Source organism: Podarcis erhardii, assembly GCF_964252035.2.
Source record: "Podarcis erhardii genome assembly, chromosome: 14".
Lineage (NCBI taxonomy): Eukaryota > Metazoa > Chordata > Lepidosauria > Squamata > Lacertidae > Podarcis > Podarcis erhardii.
This window is the reverse complement of record NC_138503.1, coordinates 21,959,269-21,971,561: the sequence shown is the minus strand read 5'-3', so window position 1 is coordinate 21,971,561 and position 12,293 is coordinate 21,959,269. Positions and strand designations below refer to the sequence as shown.

The 12,293-nt window shown below is 41.6% G+C and overlaps 1 protein-coding gene across 3 annotated transcripts in view; it reads right to left on the bottom strand.

The window, feature by feature from the left end:
* Positions 1-12,293, bottom strand: part of LOC309328664 (ceramide synthase 3-like) — a 92,098-nt gene that overhangs the window by 27,574 nt on the left and 52,231 nt on the right. For all 3 annotated transcript variants that reach the window (XM_081838852.1, XM_081838853.1, XM_081838855.1), the window contains 3 exons: positions 8,022-8,204; positions 5,744-5,861; positions 2,760-2,878 (listed from right to left, as the gene is read on the bottom strand). In XM_081838852.1, coding sequence (XP_081694978.1) covers positions 2,760-2,878; positions 5,744-5,861; positions 8,022-8,204 — 420 coding nt within the window. The remainder of the gene's footprint in view (positions 1-2,759; positions 2,879-5,743; positions 5,862-8,021; positions 8,205-12,293) is intronic.

The following is a 12,293-nucleotide window of genomic DNA, read 5'->3' as shown; positions in this document are numbered from 1 at the left end:
TATTTTTACATGTATAAGACGCTCCCTATTTTGGGGGACTCCAAATTAAGAAAACACCCCTCAACACTACCGGTGTATAAGATGAGCCCCAATTTTAAACCATTTTTTTTGTTGTTGTTAAAAAAACCCCTAGTCTTATACATGGAAAAATACGGTAAATTGTGGTTAGCTTTAACATTGTTTCTGATTACTGCTAGTAGTTAGCTGAAACTGGTTCAAAAATCCTACTTCTAATTATGATTGCAAAGTGCAGTTTTGATGGGCATCAGGGGTGGGGGAGAGAACTGATTCAGTTCACATTTAAAGGCAAATCTAACAAACTTGTGCTTTCTGAAACAACACAAGAACCGAAACACAGACATGCTTGAGAATTTTACACTTATATTAGGGGGAAATGTGCATATATATGCATATAATTACGGAAAATAACATACAAAATGCATTGTGTTAGGTCAAGTGGCTTGCAAAAATGTGTACATTAGACAAAACTTCATACACGAATGTGTTTGGTGGGTGAAATGCACATTAAAATGCTGCTAAATTTAATGAGCTTTTAAAACAACCAAACAAACACAAATTGCTGTAGAAATGTGGAGAACTGAAATTAAGATTGGAAAAATGAGATGCTAAGACAACTTAAAATCGTCAAATATCATTCCTTAATGTTTGGTGAAAAATGCCAGTGCAGATATTTTTTGTGTTGGCATCCGTCTGTCTCGGGAGACAATGGAGGAGTGTTCCTTTGGTGGTGCAGATATAACGCTAGCTAGAATCACACAGCCCAATGAAAGGAAGTGGAAGATTTGTAATGAAGCGGAAGAAGAGGAAGGAGTAGGTGAATATTGTTGGTAGACTGCAGATGTATGGCCACCCACGAGACCACTGAGCCAACATCAAAGAAGGGAAAGCAATACCTACATGAAAAGACTGATTCTATGCATTGTTGGCAAACTCATTTAAGGGAGAAAAAAGTCAACTCAAAAAGCAAAGTCAACTTTCTTAGTTCAGGCCTTGTACAAAGCAGGAAGACATTCAACCAAACATACTGCCCTGGGCTGGCCAAGTCAGGGCGATGCACATGGAGGGCTTGCTGAGGACCTGGGGGAAAGCTCCAGCATGATGTGGGTGTCTCTGCCAGGATTGGGGAAGCCTGGTGGTGAAGATCTGTGATGGGGTAGGGGTCCCTCAACCTGCTCTCTCATCTCATCCCTCTCCGCAATGAGAGTCTTGCCTGCTTCTTCACAGGTCAGAGTCTGTCTCTGACACTTCCACAGTGCCTGCCACGCCACCCACCCCAACGCTGTCAGACACTGGGAGAAGCTCTGCCTTTCCTCCACCGGGCCTGGCTGCCTCTCAGGAGGCAGAGACACCTCCCCAGGCATCTAGATCTAGGAGATACCAAAGGCGAAAGGGACAGAGGGCTCCACCAACTGGGCATAGTGAGATATTCCAGAAACACTTGCTACATTAAGCTGTGTTGGTTCCTTTCCTCTTTATAGGATTAGCAAGGGCGTGACAGCATCTTTTCACCTTTAGCTGTATTCAGGATTAATTGTGTGTATTGCCTGAAGTGTCTTAACCCAGCAATTTGCAATCTACACTTTAAAGTCTTTGGGAAGAATTCTCCTTTGAGTGTTTGTTCCTCAGGAACTGGAAGCCAGGACCGTACAGATGAAAACTCCCTCAGAAGTAAACAGCCTATCAGAGATGTGCTACCAGTGAATGCCGCTTGGCTTAGTTGCTAAGCAACACCTCTACCCATCCCCCTCTTGGCCAGTTGTCATGAACAATAGGAGAATGAACCCTTAAGTTACACATGGAATAACCTCTGCTGTTTACCTGGAAGTAAGCCTTGAGTTATTTAGTGGGACTTACTTCCAAAGGGTCTTTGGCAGCTAAGCTTTGGCTTTTGAAACCAAGAACTCAGTTTTGCTTAGCTATTCTGAGCTGAGAAGAAAATTAAACAGGCAAAGTTAAAAACAAAATGGTACCCAGGATCATCTGCAAGTTTGAACCTGCTGAGATTCTGTGAAAGGCAAACAAAGTGAGGTTTAAATTGCCATTACTCCTGCACTGTGGAAATACAGTGATGTAATACAGGAAAGCTTTGGGTGCGGGAATGGGAGGAACAGAGAACCAGATAATTTTTATTCATAATATTCAGAATGATGAAATATTAGCTCTCCCACACTGAGTGATTTAGTCAGATGTAGGGGTGGAAGAGAAATCCAATTCAGTTCAATTCAAATTCAAAACAATAAGCGAAATGAAACACACGCATCCATCACACTTCTCTGAATTTTGTAATGCCGTTCTCCAGACAAGAAATGTGTACCAAAAGGGTACATTCACATATTTGTATATGTATATCATACATTCAAGGGCAAATTCATATATCTGTGAAAATAATGCAAAGGGCTGCTTTTTGGTTCTCAGATTCTTTTGGAAAGCGTGAATTAGTTATGTTTGCCTTTAAATGTGAACTGAATTGAATTTCCACCCACCCCCATCCCCTAACTGGTACAGCCCCTACTGAAGAGTCAGGGATCTAATGTTTTGTCCTTACAGAGCTAACAAATCTGTGACTGGGCATTCTGCCTTCAGTTTGCAGGAGCAGGCTCCCTTGATGGAATACTCTTCCATGCAACTATAATGGGGGTGGCGGGAGAGAGACAGAGAAAGGTCCTCCTAGCCTCTTCTTCTTCTCCCTGGCATGCTCATTTTCTACACACACAGATGGCCATGCTGCCTGTTCTTACCAAGCTTCCTGGAATTTCTTGTGCAGAGTTGGGATTTCTAGATTTCGCCGCCGCCGGAACCATTTCTCCACCAGGTGCACCGTCCAGTTACACTTTTTGGCTAATCCACGTATCTCCAACTGTAGGGAAAGTCAGTGGCACACACGTGCCACAGGTTAGAGGCAAAGGAAGGACAAAAAGAAAGGGCCTTCTCATTTCTAAGGCTGTAGTTTTCACCACTAGGAAGTAGGCGCTTCTTTCTGACATTGACTTTCCACGTTTTCTGGAGGGCAGGCGCTGACTCAAGTTTGTTGCAGTGAAAACAACACCTTAAGGACTCATGCATTTATTGTGGCATAAGATTTCAAGGCCATTAAAGCACTGGATAGAGTGGGCTAAAGAGCACAAAAGCTCGTGGCATATAATGTGTTAAGTCTTTCAAGGTGTCACAAGACTCTTCGTTTATGCTTTGTTTTTTTACTATCCACATTATGATTTTAGGATCCTGAGAGTTCTTCCTTATTCAGAGCTTGGTTTCAACTACTAATGTGGGAAAGGCTCAGTTCTTTCATTGGTAGATTGTATTGGTAGATTTGTATTCTCATTGTGTATTTTTCTGTTGTGAGCTGCCCTGGGATCTTTGAATGAGGGGTGGTCAGTGATTTTTTTCTTAAATTTTTTTTTAGGGGTATTCTTATTTTCCTACTCATATTGAAAGACTGCCCCTCAATGAGGCCAAACTTAGATTCACCCCTGCGTCCCCCCAGAAAAAAAGCACTGGGGACAGTATACAAATTTAATTAACAACAATAATAGATTAACCAGCAGCATGGCTAATCTGAAACTAACCTCAGCAGGACTTCCATATAATTGTGTACAGGATGTCAGCCTAAATTGATCCATTCTGAGATATACCACACTTGTTTATAGGACCGGTTCAGAAGCTGCTTTGGGTAAATGGGCACCCCCCTCTTACCTGTCTATTTACTATCCTGACAGCCAACTTTTTGCCTCCTCTTTCTTACTCCAACACATGTGCTGCTGCTATCTTATGGTGCTTGCTCATAACCATTTCTAAAACCATCGTCTTCTCTATTTCTGATTAAAGTCTTCCCATGCTTGTGGGGAAAATGTGTTTGGCATTTGAGAGAAAGAGCCTTTTCAGTAGTGGCCCCCTAGGGATGTAGGAAGGCACCCTTTTCTGTTCTGCCCTCTGTTCACTGCATGCAGCACTGCTTCCGTTCTGCTGCAGTTCGTCTTTTGACAGAAGCTACGCTAATGGTCTCACGATCTGCTGTGGTGAAATTACATGATCTATGTAAATCACACTGTTTCCCCAGAAAGGTCCTCCTGGGTCCTATCTTAACATCTCTTTATCATCAGGCAGAGACCTTTCTACTTCCTCAGTCTTTTAAAGATCTTTTTTAAAAATGAAATTGGAGTATACCTTGAGGACATCGCGTTGGCCACCCCTGATTTACTGTGATGTGTGAATGCGGCAAGAAAGGGACGGAAAAAGCAGGGTACAAATGGGTGGAACTCAGGGTTTCCAGATCAAGGAACGGTTGAAGAAGCTGGGTATGTTTGCCTGGAAAAGAGGAGACTGAGAGAAAATATGATAGCCGTCTTCAAATATATGAAGGTCTATCATATGGTCTAGCATACTTGTTTTCTCCTGCTCTGGAAGGTATGACATGAACCAATGGCTTCAAATTACAAGAAAGGAGATTATGACTAAACATTTGAAAAAACTTTCTGACAGTAAGAGCTGTTCGACAGTGGAACAGACTCCTACAGAGGTGGGGGACTCTCCTTCCTTGGAAGTTTTTAAACAGAGGTTGGGTGGCCATCTGTCATAGATGCTTTAGCTGAGATTCCTGCATTGCAGGGGGTTGGACTAGATGACCCTTGGTGTCTCTTACAACTCTTTAATTCTTTGATTCAGTCCTGCCTCACATGTGTCTTCAACTTCCTGAATGCTGCTGCTGTTTTCTCCCTGAATTGTGAGAAACAGTCGCTTGAAGGATCAGAGCATGGGGAGAGTGTGGGGGTCAGTTCCACTCACCCACACTACTTTTGATGTACAGTTTTTACATTTTTGGGTTTCTAATTTGTTAAGAGTTGAAAAACCAGCCCTTGCCCAAGGACTCAGGCTGGGCGGCAGCAGGAGTAAGAGAGGAGTGGGGGGAAGTGGTGAAGATCAAATCTGGCTGCAACTCCTCCAAAGTCTACAGGGCAAATCAGGAGTGCCTCAGAGTCCACTTGCCTCAAGCATTTTGAAGTCTTCCTTTCCAGAAAGGCTTTGATTAGTTAAACCGGCACCAGTAGGAATGTATGTTACTTGAACTGACTGTATGGATGTATAGCATTTTCAAATTTTTGGTGTTGTTATGCTAGATTTTACTGCATTTTGTACTGTGCTGGGAATTGTAAACTGAATAGGATTTTCATTATTAAGTTAATGATTTGGGGCCTAAAACGCAGGATAAAAACATAACATAAATGTACACAAAAAATGTATTTATGAGAGCCACTTGGAATTTCCAGCACTGGTCTAGCGAGTGGGATATATAAGTTTCAGAAAGCCATATGCATTCAGAACTAGGGATGTTGGAGAATTTCAACAGAAATGGGGGTGGAAATTGCTGGTGTCTGCATATTTGTGCCTTGTCCAGAACAGAAATCAATCTGTGTTGTTGCTTCCAGTCCACAAATTATACATGATTATGCCCCCCCCGCCCGAAATACATGGGATTGAATAACGTAATGACCGTGTAACTAGCATGATTTCTGTAACTAACTGCTGAGTCAAAAAGAGAGCAAGACGAAGAATGCAGTTTTTGGTGGAAGAGGAACTGCAGAAGAATGGAAGCAGTGCTGCATGCAGCAGATGAAGGGTGGAATGGAAAACGGTGCCTTCTTATACCTCCAATACAGACAGGCACAGACGATGGTTTTGAGAACAGGCATCTACTAAAGATACATCCTTTTAAAGAAGCCTTCACCTGTGATGGTTTTTTTGTGCACTTCCTGAAAAATGTTTCCAAGGTGGGATTCTTCTGGGGCCGGACACGCTTCACACTCTTTATGCCCATGAGATTTGCTAGAGGAGCAGCAATGCACCTGGAAAGATGCAAAAGAGGAGCCTTTTTTAAAAGAGAAAGAAATGGCAATGATTCTAATAGATTTCAGTGGAAACTGTGCTATCTGCTGATGGGTTTGCTTTTCCTACTGTTACTGCAACACCGAGAAATGATACCTGTGACTATGGAAAGGGTTTTACATGGAAAATCAGTTACTCTTTTAGCTGGACTGTGCTGCACTTAGGAATAAAGTGGTACCTTGGTTCTCAAACGCCTTGGCACTCAAACGCCTTGGTTCCCAAATGCCAAAAACCCGGAAGTAAGTGTTCCAGTTTTCGAACGTTTTTTGGAAGCCAAACGTCCATTATGGCTGTCACCTATTGTTTCCGGGGCACCTGCACCACTCAGAAGCTGCGCCTTGGTTTTCAAACATTTCGGAAGTCAAACGGATTAAGTTTGGCACTTTTGTTTTTGCTATTTATTATGCGTTTTTGTTTTTGAGGCTTTTTCGGTTCATTTGTTTTTGTGACTGTGTGGAACCCAGTTCAGCTCCTGATTGATTGATTGTGTGACTGTGGAAATGGATAAAAGCCCCCCATCCAAACAATGACTATCATCAGTAAAGGTAAGAAAAAATTTCAATTTCAATTTTTAACATCTACAATACTGTCTTATTTATTTTATAGTACAGTACATTGATTATTACTTTCACTTTAGGGCTCAGTGGTCTCGTTAGATAGTAAAATTCATGTTAAATTGCTGTTTAGGAGTTGTTTTTAAAAGTCTGGAACAGATTAATCCGTTTTGCATTACTTTCTATGAGAAAGCGCACCTTGGTTTTGGAACGGGCTTCCAGAACGAATTAAGTTTGAGAACCAAGGTACCACTGTACTGCTGGATAAGAAGAGAGACAACATGACGGGTGGAGCCACTGCGCTGGCTTCACAGAAAGAGGATTGCTATTGCTTACCAGGAGGGAAATAGGTGAGGCGGTGCAGAGGTCAGAACGGTGCAAAGTTTAGGAACCTCCCAGATTGGCTCTGCTGGTGCATTTGCCTCTCTGCCACCTCATCCCTCCCTGCTCATAAGTAGCAGCACGCACCTGCCAAGAAGTTAGCATAGCAGTTCCACACCTGCCAAACAAACTGCTTCTGATATATCCATATATATAATTGCTCCCATCTCTTTCCAGCTAATTTCTCCAGAGAAGGATGCCTGGACTGTGGCCAAGAGATGTTGCTTCAGCAATGCAGCAGATCAGACTGATGGCCTGGGTAGGAGAACTGGAGGCTTCACCCCTTCCTGGCTTTCAGCTAAGCCCCGATCTGGGCAGGTGCTTCCATGTACTTCCCCCTCCTCCCAAGAAGTCAAAGTTGAAATATTATATTCTTCATTCATTTTTCTGTAAATATTTTAAGACATGACAGTGCAATAGCAAAAGACTTCATTTCCATTGCTGAAACTTAAATAAAATGAATAAATAAAGTAGTGAGGTCAGCCTTAGCTGGGGTAACCCAGAAGGATGGGTGAGGTATTATTATTATTATTATTATTATTATTATTATTATTATTATTATATAATAATTAATTATTATTATTATTATATATTAATTATATAATTATATAATTATATACTTATTGTATTATTAAATAATAATAATAATAATAATAATAATAATAATAATAATAATAATAATATATGCCATTGATTCCTATCTTGGTGCTTATTACTGTGAATTAATGCATGCAACTTTTGTTTTATGGTATTTTATCCCTCAAATTCTTTCTTTACATATGCCTTCATCTTTGTCTTTCAACACCACCTTATCTTTAATAATAATAATAATAATAATAATAATAATAATAATAATAGTAATAATATATGCAGTAACCTGCTCTAGGTTGGGCCACACCTCTGTTTTAGATCCTGACCTGCTCCTTGGGAGGCATGTGGTCTAAGGTATAAGCTCCTCACCTCAATGCTACAAAAATCTATTCAGCTAGAAACAGAATGGGGAAAAGGAGCAAGGCACTTACTTCAAGAGGCTTCAAAACCAAACAAGAAAAAATTCTAATGAAGCTACACGCAGCTTCGTAACATTACAGCTACATGCGGGCAATTTGAAGCAATCTTCCCATTGCCTTCACATTCTTGGAGCTTTGGAAAAGCAATAGATAAAAGTAAAAGAGAAATAGATACCTTTCAACAAAGAACCTAAGAGCCAACATCCCAAAAGCATATGGAATTGTGACCAATAACTGGTGTGGTTTCGGAAAGATGTATCCATTGCGATCTTCATAGTCCGACCAGCTACAGTTGGCAGGCATCCAGATGTTCTCCCACCAAAACCAGCTATTCACGAATTTTATTATGTGTGCCATTCTGAGTGGAAGGAAAAGAAGGCAAATTAGTCCATGCTAGTCTATCAACAAACACACACACTGAGACTGCAACTGCTTTGTAACATTTAGACATGAACACGACAAAATCTTCTGCAACTGCATGCCAACTAAACAATGCAAATCAATTTACAAGTATATACACATCTAAGTATCAGTAGTGGAAGTTGTGGTGGGGCGACAACGTTCACCTGGGAGGAGGAAATGGGTGAGGCAGTGAGAAGCAGGAGAGACGCAAATGCACTGGTAGAAACACCAGGCTGCGTCTGCCGGTGTGATTTGCCCCTCCTTGCTAAATAGCAGTGACTCACCTGCCGGGAGATCAGATGAGCACCTCTGTCTCGTCATGCTGTCCTCTCCTGCTAAGGGCATTTCTCTACATCAGTTACAAGGATAATTTTTCTTGGTACAAGTCAGACCCTGACTCTTGAGCCTGTGCCCCATAATGGGTGCATGGAGGTTCTCCATATGAGTTCTCAATATTTCCTTGTTGGTGATTTATTTGATTGATTGATTGATATCTCAATACATATACAAAATGTCTACATAATATTACATATACATTATACTTGTAAATTCACATTTTTCATTTCATTATGTACCAACATCTAGTCATTTCTTACTTGCTTCTTATTTTACCCTATGTCTTCCCTTCACCCGTGTGTGACTTCCTAATTTTTATTTTATAACTTTATTATTTGTGATTTATTTTTTAAGGCCAGTATTTTAGTACGAATTTCTCCTAATATATGTGTCTTCATGCAATTTTGCCCAGTATATGCATTTTTGCAAAGCAATTTTCCCTAATGTGGTGCATTCTTGGGTATTATTTTCACTAATATATACGTTTTTATGCACACTTTACACAAATACGTGCATTTTTATTATTATTTTGGTATTTGCTGCTTGCATTGCACAATTTGGAGACAGGCCCATTTCAAAGAAGGCTATGTTTCAGTTCATATACTGTTTCAGAATGTACAAATTAGGTAGGTTCACCTTTAAATGCAAACTGAATCAAATTTCTCTCCCATTCCTGTGCACGTCCTCAACTGCAGACATATGTGTGACTCCAGCATTAGCACTAATGCACACACAACAAAGAGGACTTCTAATGTACCACTTGAAGTGATACTTGCTTATCTGAATTCCATCCATACACATGCTTGAATACCTCTTGCCAAAATGTGGGAAAGCACCTGATAGAAATGACTTTTTTGCATAAGCTATGGCAAGAAATTATTCTGCTAGTAAAATTAACTGCATTGTTAAGATGGGTTTGCGCAATACTAAGGTGCAACAGGATGGATGCTGGAATTGATGTGCCATTGGCCTGGTCCAGCAGGCTCATCTGGTGTTCTTACAGGGGCTGAATGCGGCCCTTGAGCCCTCTCTGTCTGGCCCTGGGTCTCTCCCCAGACCATGATCCCTGCCACTAGGCTGCATGTTTCACTGCCTCTACTATGCAGCCTCAAGTGCTTTTGCCTGTCTGGAATGTGTCACTGGACTGTGATAATGCTTCATGCTTGTGTTTCAGGGGCAGGTTTGGGATGGGAGTTCCTGTCTGCTGAAGAGGAAAAAGAGGAGGACGGGGTGGAGGATTCTGTAGGTAGAGAGAAGCTTGAGAGAGAGAGGATGGGACCCTCACCCTTTGCCTTTAGGGATTTTTGTGTGTGTTTTCGTGTGTATACAGATAGATTCCTATGCAAAGCAGCCAGCATGTCAAACATTTGAAACATTTTTTTAAAAATAAATAAATCTATGAGGTAAAGCTCAAGTCATACTGAACAACTTTTGTAAGAGTGCCATGCATCAATACCTTATAAAAAACAACCGCAATTGTTGTATGAAGAAATGCTTTGTATCCCCAACTTACAGCCTTGAGCAAATTTTTATTACTGAACTATAAACCAGAGCAGGCTGAACTTTATAATGGGGACTTCTGAAAGGCACTCATTCACGGTGAGCAGATGCCACGATAATGAAGCCAGCCTTTTAAAGAGGCTGTTTAGACATAGGCTTTAAGATAAAGGGTTTTTAAGCATGCCAGTCACAACCGATGGTGTGCTTGTGTGTGAGAGAAAATGACTTAACAAAAAATTTATATCAGTAATAGTAAACTCCCACAGAAAACAAAGGCAGGTCTGACAGAAGTCAGAACACAATATGAAAAGGAGGCCTTTGGGGCGTAATTCTGTAACATTTGAAAGTCCACTGAAATATCTGAAAACTGACACAATGCCAGTCATTGTGGCAGGCGAAAAGCTAGGCCACCCACTGCCTAGGGGCAGAAGACAGATTTTACCCCTCCCCCAGATTCCCCATCCCATTCTTAGACAGCACCCCCAAATTTACTTGACCCCACAGATCTTGATAGGAGTCAATGAGAATGGAGTCAGTCCCTTTTTGCATAGCCCCTTCCCATTTAATCTGCATATCACTATCTAAGTTCTGATAGCAGAGGTAGCCATCATGACTCATAGCCAGTGACAGCCTTACCCTCCATGAATTCATCAAGTGCCATAGTAGCTGGTGCCCTTCGTGCCTGGCAGGGCAGAAAGCAGGGAGCCCAAAAGTAGGGGGCGCCAGAGCCAATGACAGGCAGAGGCAACATTTTTTTTCTTTTTGCCCCCATCTGGTTGTAAGTAACAAGGCAGGTAGGGGGCTGCCGGGCAGCTAACAGAGGTTGGTGGGGCAGAGCTTCATTCGCCCACATAAATTGGGCCTCCACTGGCCAAGTGCTGAATGAAAACAGTGAAATGTTGCATACATACGGTAAAAAGCTCTACACTCCCCAAAGTGTGGGGAAACAATTGAAATTACATATGCAGCTAATTTTACTTCATAAAATTTACACGCCATTTGATTGTAAAAATAAACTTCGAAGTGGTTTACAAAAACAACAATAAGATCATCAATAAGAAAAATTAACAACAATTATTTAGGACATTAAAAAAAAAAGTTTAAGATTAAAAACAGATTAAAGATTTTTTTAAAAAAACAGATTAAGACTCACATCAACTTTCTCAACATCTGTACAGGCTTGTCTAAACAAAGATGTTTTTAGCAGATATCATTAAGAGTACAGTGAAAGCACCTGCCGGATATCAATAGTAAGGGAGTTACAAAGGGGAGGTGCTGCCACACTAAAATATCAGGTTCTTACAAAGGTGGAATGGGTCTAAGGTGGCTTCTGTAATAGTGTCAGTTCTGCTGACTGAAGCTGATGAGTGGACACATTTGGGGTAAGGTGATCATGATAGGATTCCCTTTCCTGGAGGCACGTGCGCACGTGCGCACACACACACAGTCACAAGCTTGTTTTCTCCAGCTCTGGAGGGTACATCTCAAACCAATGGATTCAAGCAACAAGAAAGGAGATTCCAACTAAACATCAGTAAGAGCTGTTTGACAGTGGAACAGACTCCCCTGGGAGGTTGTGGACTCTCCTTCCTTGGAGGTTTTTAAGCAGAGGTTGGATGGCCATCTGTAACGGATACTTTAGTTGAGATTCCTGCATTGCAGGGGGTTGGACTAGTCACTAGATGACCCTCGGTATCCCTTCCAAGTCTACAATTCTTTGATTCTATTGCAAGGAATGTAGAAGGATCACGCTTACTATATTGACCCCGCCAGCATTCAAACATCACAGAGCTTTGCAGTTTTCAGAAGGGCAAACTGGCAAGAAACCATTGCAGGCTAAATGATGCAAAAAGAGAGCATCTGCACAACTGAAGTCACAGAAACCAGCTTTTCTGGCTGCCAAAGAACCACAGAGCCCTGGCTACAGGCAGAGCACCAGGTGGCTCTGCAACTTGTTCTCCAATAACCCAGAAATGAAAGGAGTACAGCAGGCTAGACTCGTCCTTCTGGCTAGGCAAAAGGATGCTGAGGCAGTTATATTACAACAAGTCACGCTGCACACCAGTGTATTGCCACACTTCTCAGCGGGACTTCAGAAGTTTAACAGGACTTTGGGCACTTTTAATAAACAAGCAGCTGATCCATAAGGCAGCCTTATCACAAAACAAAAGGGGAGCATACTCAGTTGTGTAGGAAGGGGGATTGGAGA